Source organism: Maylandia zebra, linkage group LG7 (genome assembly GCF_041146795.1).
Source record: "Maylandia zebra isolate NMK-2024a linkage group LG7, Mzebra_GT3a, whole genome shotgun sequence".
NCBI lineage: Eukaryota > Metazoa > Chordata > Actinopteri > Cichliformes > Cichlidae > Maylandia > Maylandia zebra.
In genome coordinates, this window is record NC_135173.1 from 11,460,927 (window position 1) to 11,479,091 (window position 18,165).

The 18,165-nt window shown below is 40.9% G+C and overlaps 1 protein-coding gene across 5 annotated transcripts in view; it reads left to right on the forward strand.

The window, feature by feature from the left end:
• Positions 1-400: 400 nt before the first annotated feature.
• The window catches only part of kcp (kielin cysteine rich BMP regulator), a 30,911-nt gene continuing 13,146 nt past the window's right edge, over positions 401-18,165 (forward strand). The window contains exons 1-35 of one of the 5 annotated variants that reach the window (XM_076885739.1): positions 401-430; positions 1,384-1,478; positions 2,174-2,688; positions 3,014-3,083; positions 3,732-4,003; positions 4,109-4,172; positions 7,847-7,920; positions 8,046-8,135; positions 8,260-8,349; positions 8,459-8,548; positions 9,334-9,423; positions 9,550-9,636; positions 9,758-9,833; positions 10,440-10,522; positions 10,608-10,701; positions 10,785-10,864; positions 10,950-11,035; positions 11,144-11,234; positions 11,352-11,451; positions 11,538-11,623; positions 11,804-11,897; positions 11,980-12,129; positions 12,500-12,606; positions 12,690-12,783; positions 12,875-13,048; positions 13,140-13,222; positions 13,307-13,400; positions 15,032-15,214; positions 15,325-15,495; positions 15,595-15,768; positions 15,860-15,942; positions 16,014-16,104; positions 16,179-16,261; positions 16,357-16,530; positions 17,592-17,850. In XM_076885739.1, the coding sequence (XP_076741854.1) occupies positions 1,385-1,478; positions 2,174-2,688; positions 3,014-3,083; positions 3,732-4,003; positions 4,109-4,172; positions 7,847-7,920; positions 8,046-8,135; positions 8,260-8,349; positions 8,459-8,548; positions 9,334-9,423; positions 9,550-9,636; positions 9,758-9,833; positions 10,440-10,522; positions 10,608-10,701; positions 10,785-10,864; positions 10,950-11,035; positions 11,144-11,234; positions 11,352-11,451; positions 11,538-11,623; positions 11,804-11,897; positions 11,980-12,129; positions 12,500-12,606; positions 12,690-12,783; positions 12,875-13,048; positions 13,140-13,222; positions 13,307-13,400; positions 15,032-15,214; positions 15,325-15,495; positions 15,595-15,768; positions 15,860-15,942; positions 16,014-16,104; positions 16,179-16,261; positions 16,357-16,530; positions 17,592-17,850 (4,246 nt within the window). In that variant the 5' untranslated portion in view covers positions 401-430; position 1,384. Of the gene's footprint in view, positions 431-452; positions 1,479-2,173; positions 2,689-3,013; positions 3,084-3,731; positions 4,004-4,108; positions 4,173-7,846; positions 7,921-8,045; positions 8,136-8,259; positions 8,350-8,458; positions 8,549-9,333; positions 9,424-9,549; positions 9,637-9,757; positions 9,834-10,439; positions 10,523-10,607; positions 10,702-10,784; positions 10,865-10,949; positions 11,036-11,143; positions 11,235-11,351; positions 11,452-11,537; positions 11,624-11,803; positions 11,898-11,979; positions 12,130-12,499; positions 12,607-12,689; positions 12,784-12,874; positions 13,049-13,139; positions 13,223-13,306; positions 13,401-15,031; positions 15,215-15,324; positions 15,496-15,594; positions 15,769-15,859; positions 15,943-16,013; positions 16,105-16,178; positions 16,262-16,356; positions 16,531-17,591; positions 17,851-18,165 lie in introns of those variants that run through there. The other 4 variants (XM_076885738.1, XM_076885740.1, XM_004553277.2 and 1 more) reach the window with 4 other exon arrangements.

An 18,165-nucleotide genomic window follows, 5' to 3' on the forward strand; every position in this document is an offset into this window, starting at 1 on the left:
TATGGGAAAGAATCTAAAATAAGAGTCATTGCAGTGATGAACATGTCAGCAACATGAGGGATATAGATTCCTGGGACAGAGGGTGGGTGGATAGGCACAGTGGGATGCAAACTGGGGTTATTTCCAAAACAGTAAGACATTAACACTCACATTTACTCTCTCTCTCTCTCTCTCTCTCTCTCTCTCTCTCTCTCTCTCTCTCTCTCTCTCTCTCTCTCTCACACACACACACACACACACACACACACACACACACACACACACACACACACACAAATATTTTGGGATGCTTCAGCATGGCTCCCTTCCAGTCTCCATACCAGGTTTTAGCTGATTACCAGAAACAGGGGTCTCCACTGGGTGGAGATGTTTTTTCGAGGAAAAAACAAGGAAAACAAGACAAGAAAAGGCCGTCACGGATGTCTTTTTGGTACTAGAAACTAGATGAACTCTGCACACCTGAACATTTCTCTTACGTGAATATCTGCGGCCTCGACCCCTTTCATGTAAAACATGTGATATCTTGATAAAAGTTGTGAATGAACAGAATTTCACTACTGCCTTTTAATCACTGCCCAAGGGGGAATGTAAGACTGTGTCAGCAGAGGAGAGACTCAGCAGTGTTGTAAGATCGGGTGGGTTTCCGCCCAGTTAAGCGGTTCTAAAGATTTATCGTGAGGGTTAAAATTACGATACAACAACAACCCGGGTGTCTGGGATCATTTTGGCGGTTATTTCTTGCATGTAAATTTTATGGGTTAATTCGAAACAAGTACCATGAGTACAAACACACACACGCGCTCACACACGCACGGCGGTGCAGTGGGACCTACGTACAGTTAAGGTGCTCACGGTGAATAAAGCGCACGGACTCCTATACGTAGTGTACGTATGCAGTGAGTGCAGCACTGATGTGCACGGGTTGCTGTTTGGGTTGCTTTCAAGTGATAGGCGGGACTGTGGTCCAGACCTCTGGCAATAATCTCTCTCTCTCTCTCTCTCTCTCTCGCTCTCTCTCACACACACACACGCACGCACACATTTGTGTGTCTCCGTATGTGTGAGTATATGTGTCTGCAGTGCCTGTGTTCATTCCTCTTCGACGCTAAGCAGCACAGTGGAGCGTAAACTCGGCTATAGGATCTTTATATTTTGAAGAGTTTTGAATAACTTTTGGGCTGAAAACCATCTGCAATATCTGGCAACACTAGATCCAGATGTTTCACGTTTCCCCTGAGCGCTTTTTGGAGAGGTCTGCTTGACGAGGAGCAGTGACACACTGAACGTTAAACTCAACGATCCATGGCTAAAAGGACGATAAATGCTGTTATATTTGTGTAAAGAATTTTGATTTTGAGCTTTTTTTCCCTTTTGGCTGAGGAGAATGGAGAGGAAACTCAGAGCGGTTGTGCTGCTGGAGATACATTTGCTCTTCGTGTTCTTCTTGCACGGACAGTCTAGTGCAGATAACGAGAATGGTAAGTTAACACACAGGGTCACGGGGGTCATGGATTGTTTATTTTACTGTTTTGATCGAACTTTCTTAAATTATAACTTTAAGTGTGAATTAATCTGTTCACAGTCAGTGGAGCTATAAATGGTATGTGGGGAGTTGTTTTTTGTTTTAGTAAACCCTGGTATTTAAATACTTAAGCTTGATATAATGTCTTTTTAAAAAATCACAATACAAAAGCTGACATGTAATTAATGATTTTTAATGTTCATTCTTGCCCAGTCCCACATTTGTTTATATTGAGTGTTCATTTTCGAAGAAACTATAGTTTTAGTTTTTAAAAAGTTCAAAATCTGACATTTGGAAAGGACAATTTGCCTCTAGCAGTGATTGCTTTTCACCTTGTATGCATGTCCATCTACTTCACAATACTTCAACATAATATAAATACATCTACGAACAACAAAACAAGCTTTTATTGTCATGTTCCATTTCTATCTGGTCCTGAAGCACCAGATATCAGATTTAAAGAGAGTCATAAGTTGAAATTGCAGACAGATGAGATAAGGGTGATCTTGGTTTCAGGTCACTGAGGTCACTGACCAGTAGATCTCTCACACAAAGCTTCACAATCATCATAACCCAGAAATCACAGTACTCTACTCCAGAACTCATGTCATATGGATGTGAATGTGACAGTGTCTCTTATTTCTTTTATAGTAATTGATCTTGTGGAAGCACTAAACCTACCTCACCGAAAAAGTGCGAGCAGCGGCATGATCTACAAACTACGTAACAGAGCACCCCACCTGACACTTCCCGCTGAATATTCTCACTTCCTGTACTCCAACCTTCAGGGTAGCATGGGTGTTCATGTGGTGGGGCGCCAGGCGCCTCGATCCACTGCCACCATCTTTTCTCTTTCGTCTGCATCTTCGCCTATACTCCAGATCATCTCCTCCACTGTCAATAACACCCTGCGTGTGGACTACCAGGTTGAAGGAAGAGCGCACGACTTTGCCAGCATTAACCTTCTGGACACAAACCCTTTTGCAAGTGAAAAGTGGGGTCATCTGGCTGTGAGCCTGGAGCCTGACAGACTGGCATTTTTTGTGGACTGTCAAGAAGCTGCAGTTTTTCCAATAGAAAATGAGAACAGGATCAACCTAGAACTGCCTCAAGATGTTCTCATCACTCTTGGCAGCACATTAGGGAAGAGAAGCAGTAAATTTAGTGTGAGTTTACTTTGCTTACTGCATATTTGCTTCCACACAGAGAACATAGAGAGACATCATCTGAACTTCTTTATTAACAGTACTCTGTTTGTATTTTACACAATACTAGGTATTGTCCTATAAACCTTGTAATCGAAGGAGACTGTCTTTTGTTGAAAATAGTACCAGGAAATATAGTCAGCTTAGATTTACCGTGTGCATAATTACAAATAAAACATCAGATAGTATATCCAAGTATATGCAGTATATCCATAATCAATGCCATTATTCTACATAACAAATACATTATATGTTTTATGTACTGACTGTATTTTTTCAAATGCAGGGATATTTGAAGGCAGCAGAAATTTCACTGAAAGCATATCCAAGGCGCCCATGGAGCTGCAATCTTACAGGTAAGAGCAGATTCCATCTCTCCGTCCGTCACAGTTTTTATAGGAAGGTGGGGTTACATCCTGGAACGGTCACCTGTCGATTGCAGACATAATGTATAGAAACAGACAACCATTCACAATCACAATCACGCCGATCACCAATTACCCAGTAGCCCTAAGAAATATGTGAATATATGAAGCCAGAATATGTGAAACAGAGTACTCACACAGGCAGTGGTGCAGTGAGGCCTACCAAGGTTTTTAGCAGATGATTTGATGTTCCTGGCGACGGGGTCTAGTAACTGACTAACTTCCTATTATTGCAAAGTGGAAGCAGCTAAGAACCACAGCAACTCAGAGGGTTGCAGACCAGATAAAGTTAAAGAGCGAGGTCGGCAAGTGCTCAGGAGCATGATGTGTCAAAGTCACCAACTCTCTGCAGAGTTTCAAACCTCTTCTGAGCGCAAACACTGTGGACCCAGAGCTTCATGGCATATGTTTGCATGGCTGAGCACCGCCTGTAAGCTTAATGTGTAGGTGGCCCAGTACTTTTGACCATATAGTGTATGATGATATCATTCTGCCATTTGGTCAGAACTTATAATGTGTCAAAAATGTAGTATATTTCACTTCTGAGGAGTTCCACCATTTGACTGATTCTTATTTTAGATCATCTATTTCCTCCAGATGCACATGACCCAGATTCCCAGACTGACTCCAGCAAACCTCACAATGATTTACCCAGTAAACTTCAAACAAACCACAGATCACAGGACCAAACCAGCTATCATCCTCAGGAGATCCAGAGTGATCAGATGCAGGGAGCTGAGCCTCCTCGAGGTGATAATTCTGCTTCTCAGGAACAGAAAGATGAGACACTGAGGAAGCTGGAGAGACAGATGACAAAGCTGACTAATGAGTTGGGCATCATAAGAGAGCAGGTAAAGATCACACTTGGTGTATGAGTTTTCATGAAAAATGATATAATGAAACATAATTGCAGGGTACACTAAGATTTTTTTGTTTGTGTGTTTGTTTTATAACAGAACAAAAACCTACAAAATCGTGTAAAATTCCTGGAGTTATGTCTGAAGGACCATTGCAGAGAAGGTGACTAAGCTTCTGTCTGTTTGTGAGATCTGTCACGGGTGTTTTATGTTATTGTTTTGTTTTTTCAAATTTTAAATTCGTTGTATTCACGAAGATACGGAGAAAATGTAAATATGTCTTTGTGTCTCCTGTCAGCAACAATATTGCACATAATTAGTAGCTCTTTACTGATAGCTATCACGGCTTTTGTTTTTCCTGGGGGACACAAACAGAACAGGCAGGTATTTTTGACCCACACTGAAGTCAACTAGACTAGCTTCATAAAATGTTTATGAAGAACACTGCTGTCCAACCTCTGTGTGGTGAAAATGTATTCAGGGCCTTTCAACAATGCTACTGACACAATTATACATGAAAAGATTGGCATTAAATTTGTGTTTCTCAGAGATTCCTTAAGAGAATTTCTCCTTCCTCCTCTGTGTATGTCTGTTATACTGTCTGTAAATATAAAATCTCATAAGGTTTTGAATGATCGCTGATAAAACTTTGTAAAAGTCCAGCGTGGGGTGATGTTAACAATCCTTTAAAATTTGGCTTAGATCCACCGAGGTCTTCAAGGTGAACTTTATTGGTGAAAAACTGACAAAAAGCCTAATAAATTAGAAACTATAATTCTTAAGTGTGGTGTGTATTGTCAATGTAGAGAAAGTACCATATAAAGATTTAAAATATGTCATATTTGACCTCTGACCTTTCCTTCAAGATCAATAGATTGATCCAAAGGTCAAAGTGATGATAATGCTACATAGAACTATTTAAAACTTTTTTTCTTACTGCCATTATTTGTGTTGACAACATATAAGTATAAAATAGGGCATATGGGGATTTTAAGTATTGCGATCGTGGCTCAAGAGTTGGGAGTTCGCCTTGTAATTGGAAGGTTGCCGGTTCGAGCCCCGGCTTGGACACTTCATCCGTTGCCTACTGGTGGTGGTCAGAGGGCCCGGTGCCGCCAGTGTCCGGGAGCCTCGCCTCTGTCAGTGCGCCCCAGGGTGGCTGTGGCTACAATGTAGCTTGCCATCACCAATGTGTGAATGGGTGGATGACTGGTTGTGTAAAGCGCTTTGGGGTCCTTAGGCACTAGTAAAAGCGCTACACAAATACAGACCATTTACATTACTTTTTACCTCTGATCTTTTCTTCAAGGTTAAATAAGGTCAAGCTTTCATAAAATGGCTTTTATCTTTTAAACTATGTTTAAAATTCTACTGCATTTGTTTGTATTGGCAACATTTGGGAAATGATCATTTGCATCCAAATATGTCTTACTTGACTATTTCCTTATGTTGAATTACATGGCAGAGCTTCAGAACGGCTTGAGGTTGGTCACAATTGCTAATGAAGGCAAGCTTAGAAGCCACCTTCTTTCAGGTTTTGTATTACTATAGCTTTCTTTTAGTTTCTAATAGTGTATGAAGTATTCTCTTTCATTGTCATCGGCTTTTGATTTGTTATTTACAGAATGCAAACCTTTAGTCTCATATATGGTAGTCAGTGGATTTTATCACCCTTTCCTGTTCAAGTTTATGTATCTTATTGTGTTTTATATTTTCTGTCTGTATCTACATAGTAAACCAAAATTTTGGATTTGCGTCAAACTACTTCTTAGTTCAATTTTTAGACAGAATTTCTAGGCATAGCCAGATAGCAGGAGGGTTCCTCTTTGGTGGCCTCAGAATCTCATCTCTGCTATTTGCAGATGATGTGGTTCTGTTGGCTTCATCGGGTGATGTCCTCCAGCATGCTGGAGCAGTTCACAGTCAAATGTAAAGCGGCAGGAATGAAAATCAGCACCTGAGGCCATGGTTTTCAGCCAGCAAAAAGTAGAATGCCCATCCTGGGCCGGGGACGAGTTGCTGCCCCTACTCTGTGAAGTCTTCCTCCTCTCCCCTGGGAACAGCACTAATTTCCTCTCATTTGGTCCCTGTTGGAAATAGTGCATGTTGGGAGGATGCTGTATCAGCAAACAAAGGCAAGGGTTCCATTACATGTGTAAACATTTAAAATCAAGGCATCTCTTATGTGAGCAGAAGAAAATGACAAGTTCAGCAAATTATAAAAAACAGCATATGTGTTTTCACCTCTGTACTTCTCAATTCCATATAATGCGTCACTTGTAGTGACAACATAGAAATGATCTCTGCAGTACCTCTTAGATTCATTAGATTCATTCTCATTCTCTACTTTTTTTTTTGGGGGGGGGGGGGTGATTATGTGTATACGGCTGTCTTATGAACATGGGCACAAACGATCCACATCATCGCCCAAAGGGTATGAGAAAGCCAGGAAAATACTGGGAAAAAAGGATTTCAAATGGTTTCGTTCCATCATCAGAAAAAAACTATCCAAACAACAATATGTCTATCTTTTAACTGAATAATTTGTCAGTAATGTGTTGCTACACTGAAACTAAGCAGTTCCTGCGCGTTCTCCTTGGTGCATTTGAAGAAACTGTGTAAAAATACATGTGCATATGAAACAAAGACATGGGGCTTTTGCCGATGTTGGACTAGCCTCATTAAGGATTCCTTTAATTAAGTATTCTCTTGATTTTCCCATTTTTTCCCCCACATTTAGCCCACTGTCCCCTTTCTTACACCCCACTGACCTACCTTTGGCACTTGCTTCATTGCTAGTACATACGTAGAGCAGACAGCTGCAAGGGCACCATGATTACACACACTTGTGGACTCACACTTTTAGCAAATGCATTCTTGGCTTGCTAAAGGAAATGCCTTTAGGCACAGTAGGCAGCTTTACTAACCTCTTGTTTGCGCGGTGATTATTGCCTTCTCTTGCACACAAACACATTGTTTGAGTCATTACATTGATTAAAGGCTGAAATACCCAAGGTCAGCAAATTATATTCAACGAGGAATGTAAATGCTTATAATAAATGTGACTTTTCTCTTCAGTGATTGCTGTACTATAAACATAATCTTTTAAATGGACAAAGACATAATAGAGGAAGTTATTAAGACCGTGATTTCATCTGTTTGGTAGGGAATCCCTCAGAAAACTAACAATCTGTTTCGCCCACAGTAAATATCCTGCAGTGTTAATAGACTTGTCTGACTTAACGTCGGAAAGTATGAAGACAATTCTGGTTATGGTTACAGTCCATAAAATGCGTATGCGTGTGTAAAGGCAAGCCCGTGTATATCACATGAGAACCATGCTGTTTGTTATTACTGGAAAGGGAGCAAAGCCAGATGTTCATCAGTGACTCAGTGAGAAAAGGTAAAGAAAACCTGTGGAGACAGACAGAGATGGCAGAGGGTGGCACCAGAAAAATTTAGATTTTCTTATTTACAGTATACACTCCAGCATAAACACAACCAAAGAGCAGAGTCAAGCAACTGGCAAGGTTTATTTACAACAAGATTTCAACTTGTAAACTTCAATAGGAAATGAAAGCTTTACTGCTTGTAAAAACACAGTATTTAGCTATGTTAAAAACAGCACTAATGAGGCAGGCAGTGAGTTGCAGGTGCAGGAAGCAAGCCATGGGCAGAATCAGAGGTGATCGATCCAACAAAGAGTAAAGAGAAAAAGGTTGACAGAGAGACACAGAGAAAGAAAGCAGAATAAAACTCCAAGCCTGCATAAAATCCTAACTTACAATTAAAGACGCAGAAAAAAATTGTGATCTAAAGACTTTGTTTGATTTCCAGGGGTCCAGTCAGATTGTCCTTTTCACAATGGGTCCAACTGTACTGAAGATCGCTGTCAGACAAGAGCGTGTAATGTACGTGTTTGATATTCAGTCGCAACAAAATAATAATGAAAAACAATAAATGAACCTAAAGAAATCTGCTGGTCCTGTTTCCTGTTCATTGCTTATGTTATGTTTATTTTTCTTCATTTAAATAGGAGGATAACAGGCAGTGCCCTCAACAGCCGTGCGCTCCTCAAAACTGCCCAGGAGAGAATGTACCTGACTGTCAGAGAAGAACATGTAATGTGAGTATTTAATAATTAACCACAACAGATGATTTTCAAACACATTTAATGAGCTCAAACAACCTTTCTCACACTGTTTTCTGTTGATTCTTTCTCTCATTTTTGTTTCTCTTCATTTAAATAGGAGGATAACAGGCAGTGCCCTCAACAGCCGTGCCGTCCTCAAAACTGCCCACAGGAAAATGTACCTGACTGTCAGACACGAACGTGTGATGTGAGTATTTCATATTTTTCCATAAGAAATGGAAAAATGTTTAATAAGTTTGAAGAAGTCTTCTGCTCCTATTTTCCATTCCTTTTTTCTTATTTTTTCATTTTAATAGGAGGATAACAGGCAGTGTCCTCAACAGCGATGCCCTAATCAAGACTGCAGAGAGGAGAATGTACCTGACTGTCAGACAAGAACGTGTAATGTGAGTATTTAATAATTAACCACATGACAGTCAAAAACATTTAATGAATTTAAAGAACTTTTCTGGCACTGCTTTCAGTTCATTCTTTCAAAGAGCGATATAAAAGACCCCTGTGAGTATACGATCAAGGGAACAATTCATCCTGCGTAGGGTATGGTCACCAGGGCCCCGCCCTGAAGCCAGGCCCGGGGAGGGTGCCTGAAGGTGAGCGTCTGGTGGCCACTTGTGTGTTCTCAGAATCAAATCCCTGCTTTTTGCAGTTGATGTTGTTCTGTTGCCTTCATCGGGCGATGGCCTCCAGCTCGCACCGGAATGGTTCGCAGCAGTCAAGTGTGAAGCAATGAAAATGAGAATCAGCACCTCCAAATCTCAGGCCATGGTCCTCAGCTGGAAAAAGGGGAAGTGCCCACTCTGGTCAGGGACGAGTTCCTGCCCCAAGTGGAGGAGTTTCTTGAAGTCTTGTTCACGAGTGACGAGAGAAGGGAGCGGGAGATCTACAGACGGGTTGGTGTTGTGGCTACAGTGATGGGGATGTTGTACCGGTCCTTTCTTGGTGAAGAGAGGGCTGAGTGTAAACGTGAAGCTCTCCATTTACCGGTTGAACGAGATTCCAACCCTAACCTATGGTCACGAGCTGTGGGTAGTGACTGAAGGAACAGATTACGGACACAAGCGGCAGAAATGAGCTTCCTTTGAAGGGTGGCTGGCCTCTCCCTTAGAGATAATGCGCAAAAAGATGGATGGATGGATCTTTCTCTCATTTTACTTTCTTTTCATTTAAATAGGAGGATAACAGGCAGTGCCCTCAACAGCCAAGCCCTCCTCAAAACTGCAGAGAGGAAAATGTAACTGGCTGTCAGACACGAACGTGTGATGTGAGTATTTCATATTTTTCCATAATAAATAACAATCAAAAATATTTAATAAGCTTGAAGAATTCTGCTGGTCCTATTTTCCATTCCTTTTTTCTCAATTTTTGTTTGTCTTCCTTTTAATAATAGGATAACAGGCAGTGCCCTCAACAGCCATGCCCTAATCAAGACTGCAGAGAGGAAAATGTACCTGGCTGTCAGACACAAACGTGCAATGTAAGTATTTGATGTTTACTTCATAATAAATGACAATCAAAAATATTAAATAAGCTTAAGAAGTCTTTTGGCCCTTTTTTCCATTCCTTTTCTCATTTTGTGTTTCTCTTAATTTGAATAGGAGGATAACAGGGAGTGCCCCCCTCAAGACTGCCCACAGGGGAATGTACCTGGAGGCTGTGCCCAGCAAATCACAGGTAAGTACAGAGAAGATAAAGCATACTAAACAATACATTTGAGAGGAACTAAACTTGCCTATTTGGCAAGGTACACATTCATTCATTTTATGCACACTGGTAACTCTGTCTGGCATTCATTGTATCATTTCTTTTTATTTCTTTTGGCTGGTCCCTTTAGGGGTCACCACAGCAGAGCATCTCCCTCCATCTCACCCTATCCCTTGCATCCTCTTCTGTCATACCAACCATCTGCATGTACCCCTTCACCACATCCATGCTTTTTACTGTATCACCCATGGTGCATAACTTGTAAGCCTACACTGGCATTTTTATAGCTATTCAAAATAATTCTGCGTTCCACTTTTTTACTATAACAAATAGCATGTGCTGTCCTAATCACATATACTCAAATTTCCAGTTGTCAATGTCACAAAAATTGACAGGACTCAACAAATATGAAAACAAATGGACCTTCTTGTTGGTTTCGGGTTGTTAGGAACTCTGTACTGAGAATCTTTCTTGCAGAAAGGTTTAGGGTGGATAAAAATCTGTTTAGATGTACAGATTAATATCTTCATACCTAGAAGCACAGGAATAGTACAATAATGTGATGTGTGTTTACAGGTTGCACCCATTCTGGTGTAAATTATAACAATGGAGACTCTTGGAGGTCGGTGGAGAGTCCTTGTGATATCTGCCAGTGTTTGGTGGGTCTGACAGCAACTACATGCTCAGGTTTTCATCTGGTCACTCACCTTCATCTCTAATAATGCTGTTCACTCTTCATCACAGGATGGTTATGTTCGCTGTGAGAGGGAGCAGTGTTACACTCCCTGTAGAAACCCTACTGCTCCTCCTCCAAATACCTGCTGTCCAGTCTGTGAAGGTGGGCTTAATTGCCTTGTGTAATAAGGTTTGTATATGTGTTAGACTGTAGAGGCATAATGTGTCTATTTGTGTGTCTTGTAGGCTGTGATGTGAATGGACATGAAGTCCCTAATGGAGCTGTGATCCCTGTTGGAGACCCCTGTGAAGAGTGTAGATGTGAGGTGTGTCTATAAGTTACAATTAAATTTGATTTTCGTGTGTGTAAATGAATTGAGGATCATGTTTTTTTTGTTCTTTCTCTCAAAGAATGGAAATATGGTGTGTTCACGCGTTCGCTGTTCTGCTCCATCTTGTAACAATCCAGTATATCATGCTGGGGAGTGTTGTCCACGGTAACAAGCCCGCCTACCACCATCATCCGTATCATATTTAAGCCTGTACAGTTTCACCTTTTTTGTTGCTTTTAAATATATTTAATCAATGTTTACGTGAACCTGTAGATGCGAGCAGTGTGAATATGAGTCCGAAGTGTATGTGAATGGAGAGAGGTTCACCTCAAAGAGAGACCCCTGCCTCCAATGCTACTGCTCTGTGAGTTTAAACTGACAAAGTCTGAATAAAAATGTATCAAAACTTACAGAGTAGCCATGATATTTGTGACAACTAAGGTTAAAAGAATAAGTGATACATATTCAATTTCTTCGCTAGGCAGGTCAAGTGTCATGTGAACACATGGCTGCATTATGTCCTACACCACAGTGTACTCATCCAGCTAAGCACAGAGGAGAATGTTGTGCCTCATGCAATGGTCAGTGTCAAAATATGCATCTAGTTCCCTCTACATTTCAACTTTCACAGAAACAACCAATCAGCTATCTGTGTTTGTTCCTCCAGAGTGTGAGTATGAACAGAGGGTGTATGCTGATGGGGAAATTTTCAGCCCTTCTGGGGGTGGACCCTGCCTGCAGTGCAGGTGTAAGGCAAGTTTATGCAATATACACCCAAAGAAAGTGTGTGTCTAGTGCAAAAATCTCTTTGTTTTTTCACTCAAGAGGAGGCATGATTCTTCATTTGTTTCATGCATTTTTCTTTTCTAGATCATAGCACTTTTTATGCCCATTAATATCTTTGACATTTCTTTTGTTGCTTCTCTGGTTTAGAGTGGAAATGTAATTTGCAACGAAGAAAAGTGCCCTCCTGTCCGCTGCTCCAATCCAATTAGACACCCACATCTTTGTTGTCCAGTCTGCAAAAGTAACTTCTGACTCATACACATTTAGAGTGCAGGTTCATACGAGTGAGTGTCCTGTATGAAAACCTTCTTTTCTCATTGCAGCATGTGAACTGGATGGAGTGGAATATGATGAGGGGTCCAACTGGCAGCCTGAGGGTCCTTGTTCCAGCTGTACCTGTGCAAATGGAGAGGCCTTATGCACACGCACACAGTGTGCTGCCAACAACTGTCTGCATCCCACCAGGATTACTGGTAAGACTGTGACCCTAACTCTTATAAATGCTATATTTATTACACATTAATTGAAATATGTCTTTTTTGTTTTGTTTTAATTTTGATGATTAGGCCGTGTGTCTGGTGAAAATCAGGCATCTATATATCAAACTATGATCAGTCAAGCCAGCCTACTCGGCAAAGGCTTACTCTCCTTGAGGAGTGTGGACATTTTCAAGTCAGCAGGCTTCCCCATGAGTGTGGTTGTGTCTGCTGAACTTTGTGAAATGAATGTGTAAAATATTACGTTTATGTTTCTTAATTAAATTATGGAAAAAATGAACTTTTTCACAAATTCCACATTTTTTGAGATACTTTAACAAACTGAATACTCTGTCTCGTTTTTTAGGCTCCTGTTGTTCAGTCTGTGACAGCTGCACTTATAACCAACGTGTCTATAGCAATGGTCAGAGTTTCGCGACCCCTGACCAACCTTGCCACACCTGCACTTGTCTGGTAAGAATCCATTCATTAACACATTCCCTATCACTTTTTATCTTTGCACCTGCTAACATCTTCTCCTTTCATCTTATGCTCAGCATGGCACTGTTCAGTGTGAGAGACAATCTTGTCCTCAGCTTAACTGCAGGGACTCCTACACCCCTCCTGGAGACTGTTGCCCCAGATGTCGAGGTACCTAAAACTCAGACTGTGATTCTTATCATAGGTAAACGTGATCTATTCTGAGTGAGGTGACTGTAATGTGTGTGTTTGTTCTTGTCAGACTGCTCCTATGAAAACCGTGTGTTTTTGAATGGAGATGTTTTTCCCAACCCCGTGAGTGTGTGTGAGGAGTGCACATGTGCGAGTGGAAGGATTGACTGCCATCAGGCACAATGTTCTGAGCCTCGCTGTAATGCACCGATGCCTGGGCAGTGCTGCCAGAACAACTGCAATGGTGAGAAAGTTTACATTTGCTGTAAGGAAAATAAACAACTCTGAGAAATTAGGATCTCATAATTACAACATTGCTTGTTTTACTGCTGCAGGCTGCAGCTATGTAGGGAAAGAATATTCCAATGGACAACAATTTCCCCATCCTACTGACTCATGCAGGACATGCAGCTGCACTGTAAGAATAATGAGTACAACACCTAATTCAATAACATGTTGCCTTCTTAAAGCAGGTTTTCATTTCTGTTTGTGTTTGTCATAGAATGGAAATGTCCAGTGTCTGATGAAGAGGTGTCCACCACTGACCTGCTCTAACCCTCATGTGATACAAGGAGAGTGCTGTCCCCAGTGTCCTGGTAAGGATATGCAAGAACAGAGTCCTTCTGGGGCGCTTGTTTGAAAAGTTATTTTAAAGCATTAGCTAAATGAATTTCCAGTGCAACAGTAAAATTGCATGAGAGAATCACCAGCCAAATATGCCACAAAATAGAGTTTTAAAAAGCCTTTTTTCGCTGTTATACAAGCCATTTTTGCTCTTGCAGAATTCTCTTTATCTTTTTTGATGACTTAAAATATCTAGAAAAAGTAGTACAAAGCACAGTTACCCCCCTCAAATAAAAAAATTCACAAATCTACTTTGAACCAAGAAAAAGGCACTCTTCGTCACTCCACAATTCAAAAGTTTACACTAGTAATGTAAACTACATCTAGTAATAGTTTTTTTGAGTGAAGACAAAGGTAGGGGAGTGGGGGAAGGCATATACAGAAGCAGCAAAAGAGGGGGAAAGGTAGGAGTAGGGACTCTAAATGTAGGAATTATGATTGGTAAAGGAAGAAAGGTGGCTGATGTGATGGAGAAAAAGGACGCTAGATAGGAAGGCTGTGTGCACAAAAGCAAGGAGCATCGGAGGTGGATTTAAACTGTTCTACCATGGTGACAATAAGGAGCCAAATGGAGGGGGGATAATCTCAAAGGAAGAGAGATTGAACAGACTTACATGGACACGTAGATATTGACAACCGAGGCAGTGAGGTGCTGGATAGGTATGTGATAAGCAGAGAAATGTGGAAGGAAAGATGGCAGTTGGCTTTGCAAAAAGGATGAAAATTTTTGGGAAAGCATATTTCAAGAAGGGAGAAGAACAGGGTAGGATAGGGTAAGATAGGAAAGAGTGGAGACAGGCGGACTACATCTTGTGCAGAGGGTGCAATCTGAAAGAGGTTGGAGACTGCAAGTGGAGAATGTAGCTAAGCAGCTTCATTAGGTAGTCTGTAGGATGAATTTGGAAATCAAGAACAGAAAGCAAGTGAAGGCAGAGGCAAGGATTAAATAATGGGAGTTGAAAAAGAGTGCAGAGTTCAGGAAGGAGTTGAGGCAGGCTCTGGGTCGTAGGAAAGAATTAGCAGATGACCGGGAAATTAAAACTTAGGTGGTGAGGGAAACGGCCAAGAGTGGAGATGCTATGATTTTTGTTGGGAGTAACCAGGATGGACAGGATTAGAAATATTAGGAACAGCTTAGGTTGAGGTTAGAGGCAACGCTAGGGAGGCGAACTTGAAATGGGCTGGACATGTGCAGAGGAAAGAGAGTGGATGTAAGGGGTAAATGGTTTTGAATATGGAGTTGCCAGGCAGAAGGAAAAGAGGAAGACCACAGAGGAGTGTCATGGATGTAGCGAAGGAGGACATGGAGAAAGTTGGTGTGACTGAAGAGGATGCTAGAGATTGGGTGAAATGGAGGCAGACAATCTGCTGTGACGATGGAGGAGGAAGAGGAATAATAGCAGTTTCAGGACTACACTGCAAATAGGAACTGGTCAAATACTGTGTTTGTATGCTTTACATACATATATAATGAGAGAATATAATTTAAATATAAATACAAAAATGATTTGGTGATGGCAAAATATAAGTTATACCAACGACTATGAAGCTGACTCCTGAAAGTTTTTATGGTAAATAATTTCACAGTTTTTGTTTTCTTCAGCTCCTCAGTCAGACTGTGTGTATGAACAAAGCTCCTACAGTCACTTGGAGCATTTCAGCGACCCCAATAACGACTGTCGATCATGTGCCTGCACCAACGGGACAGTTCGCTGTAAACGAAAGCGCTGCCCGTTCGCTCACTGTTCTCACCCCATCAAACAAGACTGCTGTCGGAGCTGCGAAGGTACAAGTTGTCATGTCCTTAATTAAAGATCAGAACACTACTGATATTTGATGCAGTTGTTTATTGCGTCTTTATTATCAATTATTTTTCTCTCTCTCTCTTTTTCTCAGGCTGCTTATATGAAGATCAACAGCGAGTTAATGGGGAGATGTGGGATAACCCATCAGAGCCATGTGTTGAGTGTGCTTGCCGTGACGGCTCTGTCCAGTGTCAGAGGAAACGCTGTCCTCCCTCCAACTGTAAACACCCAGTCCAGAGAGATTGCTGCATGTCCTGTGATGGTGAGAACCTGAGCCAATGCACCAATCACTGGCCTCAGTTAAAGTCATTTAAAAATGATCTTTTTTTGCATGTATTAAACTGTAAATTTCTTCTTGCAGGCTGCATGTATAATGGTAGAGAATATCTTGACGGCACTGAGTTTCATGATGGCAGCGACCCCTGTGTTGTCTGTCACTGTTACGGAGGCGATGTCACGTGCTCCAGGATACCCTGTGATGAAAAGTGCAGTCACCCTTACAAACCACCAAGACAATGCTGTGGAGAATGTGACCGTATGAACGCTTAATAAACTAACTGTGCCCACACTGATATTTTCCCCCAATTTTTACAATTTGACCAACTAAACACATCTTTATTTGACAGGCTGTTCCTATAATGGCGCAGTCCTCATCAATGGACAGTCCATTCCTGACCCAGGAAACCCTTGCTATGAATGTATTTGCCAGGTAGTATCAGCACACCCACACAGACATTCCTATTAGCTTTAGACACCATGTCATGCTTATTTCTCTTACAGAGAGGCTCGGTGCAATGTAGGAGGAAGCGGTGTCCTGAAGCCCTTTGTCCTAATCCAGTCGCTGATGCTTGTGGTTGCCCAGTTTGTGGAGGTATCAGCGATCAACACATCGCAGCTCATGTTAAGTAGAATAAGTAGGTAACTGATGCTTTATTGTGTATGCAGGTTGTCGTTTTGAAGGTCTGACTTATGCTGATGGACAGATTCTCCTTGAACAAGAAAAAGCGTGCGAGGACTGCAGATGTTCAGTGAGCGAGAGCAACGCATTATTTAAACCGCTTATTAAGTTCACCATCATGGCATCATGTTTTATTTTTGTTTGGGTTTTGGTTGTTTTTTTTAGAGAGGAGAGGTAGTGTGTGAGCAAAGAAAATGCCCTGCTGTGTCATGCCCACATCCAACTCTCAACAGCTGCGCATGTGAAGTGTGTGATGGATGTAACTTCTATGGACGCGACTGTTTGAGTGGGGAGCAATTTGCACACCCTACAGATAGCTGTCAGCGCTGCTCCTGTCAGGTACTGCCATGCATCATTTTCAGCTCTATCAACTGTGACATTCAGTATACACAGAAAAATCAGAAATCAGAAACTTTAGAGATTACAGGCTTATATTAAGAACCAAACCTGCAAATATCTGTCATTTCAGATTATGTATGCTCGGAAAGTTTATAGCTTGCTTTTTCACAGAAGATGGCAGATGTTATTTGATATGCACCAGTTGCAAATGATTCCCTAGTTCCAACTGAGCATTGTTCAAATGCCACAACCAACCCGAGTATTGTTTCTGCCCATGTCTATCACTTTATGACCACAGAGCACCATACTGCTGCATTGAGCAGGATAACGCACAAAGCTCAGATCATCTTAAACTGGTTTGTTGAGCGTGACAATAAGTTCACTGTAGTCACATAGCCTCCAGAGTCACCAGAGCTGTAAAGAAACATTTGAGGACTTAAAAGAAGCAAGCTACAAATGTTTTGTAACTACGTGTAAACCATTTAAACAGTATATGTTACTTAAGGAAGATACATTTAGCTAACAATTTGTTTAATAGCACAACCCTAACCCCATCAGCACATTACAATTTGGTGAATTTTTCTTTTATTTTGAAAAACTGCCAGGAAATGTTTTCACTCCCTGTTGTTTTAATATTTGTTAGTTTGTTTAAAAAATATTATTACAGTTTCCCTCATGAGGCTTTGATGGATATTTTATTTTTATATATATTTATTTTATTATATCTAAAAAGACTTTGGTTTAACTACTTTCAAAAGGTTATGTGTTTTTATTGTAAAAAAAAGTCTTGTCTCTAACATATGTATCTATCCACAATTCAAAAAGACTAAATCTAACACTGAAACTAATAAAAACATAACTAAAATTAAATATTTTCAAACAATAAAAACTAAACCGAAACAAAAAACTGAATTAAAACTGAAGTAAAAACAAAAAGTCAAAATGAAATAAAATTAAAAACTCATTTAAAACTATAATAACTCTTCATATTAGAAGTGACTTTTTACCAGGCATTAATTTGCACTTGCTTTTTTGTGTGTGTTTGTATGTGTGTTGTGTAGAATGGTGGTGTGGTATGTGAGCAGGAATCTTGTCCAAGCATTACCTGTAGCAATCCAGTGACACGTCCTGGGGAATGCTGCCCCATCTGTGACTGCTGTTTCTATGAGGATGCTGTTTATTCTAACGGCGAAAGCTTCAGGCCCCCATCAAACCAATGCCAGAGCTGCACCTGTGTCGCGGGCACTGTTGAATGTGTGTCCGACGGCTGCCAACAAGCACCCTGCGCTCAACACGTTTCCATGTCAGAGCCGTGCTCAGGTACATCCTGAAACGATAAACACACAGCCAACAATTCATTATAAAGAAAGCTAGGATCCCGTATGTATTCACTTTTTAAATATAACAAGGGCTTCACAGAAAATTAACCTGTAATCTGTATGTAATCTTTACTGTTTTCACACTGTTAAACAGAAATGTCACAGAAGTACAAAGAGTATAAATCCCATTTTGAATTCAAGCACCTGATCACAAAAATTACACATCTCAACAACTTGGAACACGTTATTTTCACCTTTTATGGACTAATTTGGAAATCTGCTTCCTTTGGACGAAGACTATTAAGACGCTCACTAA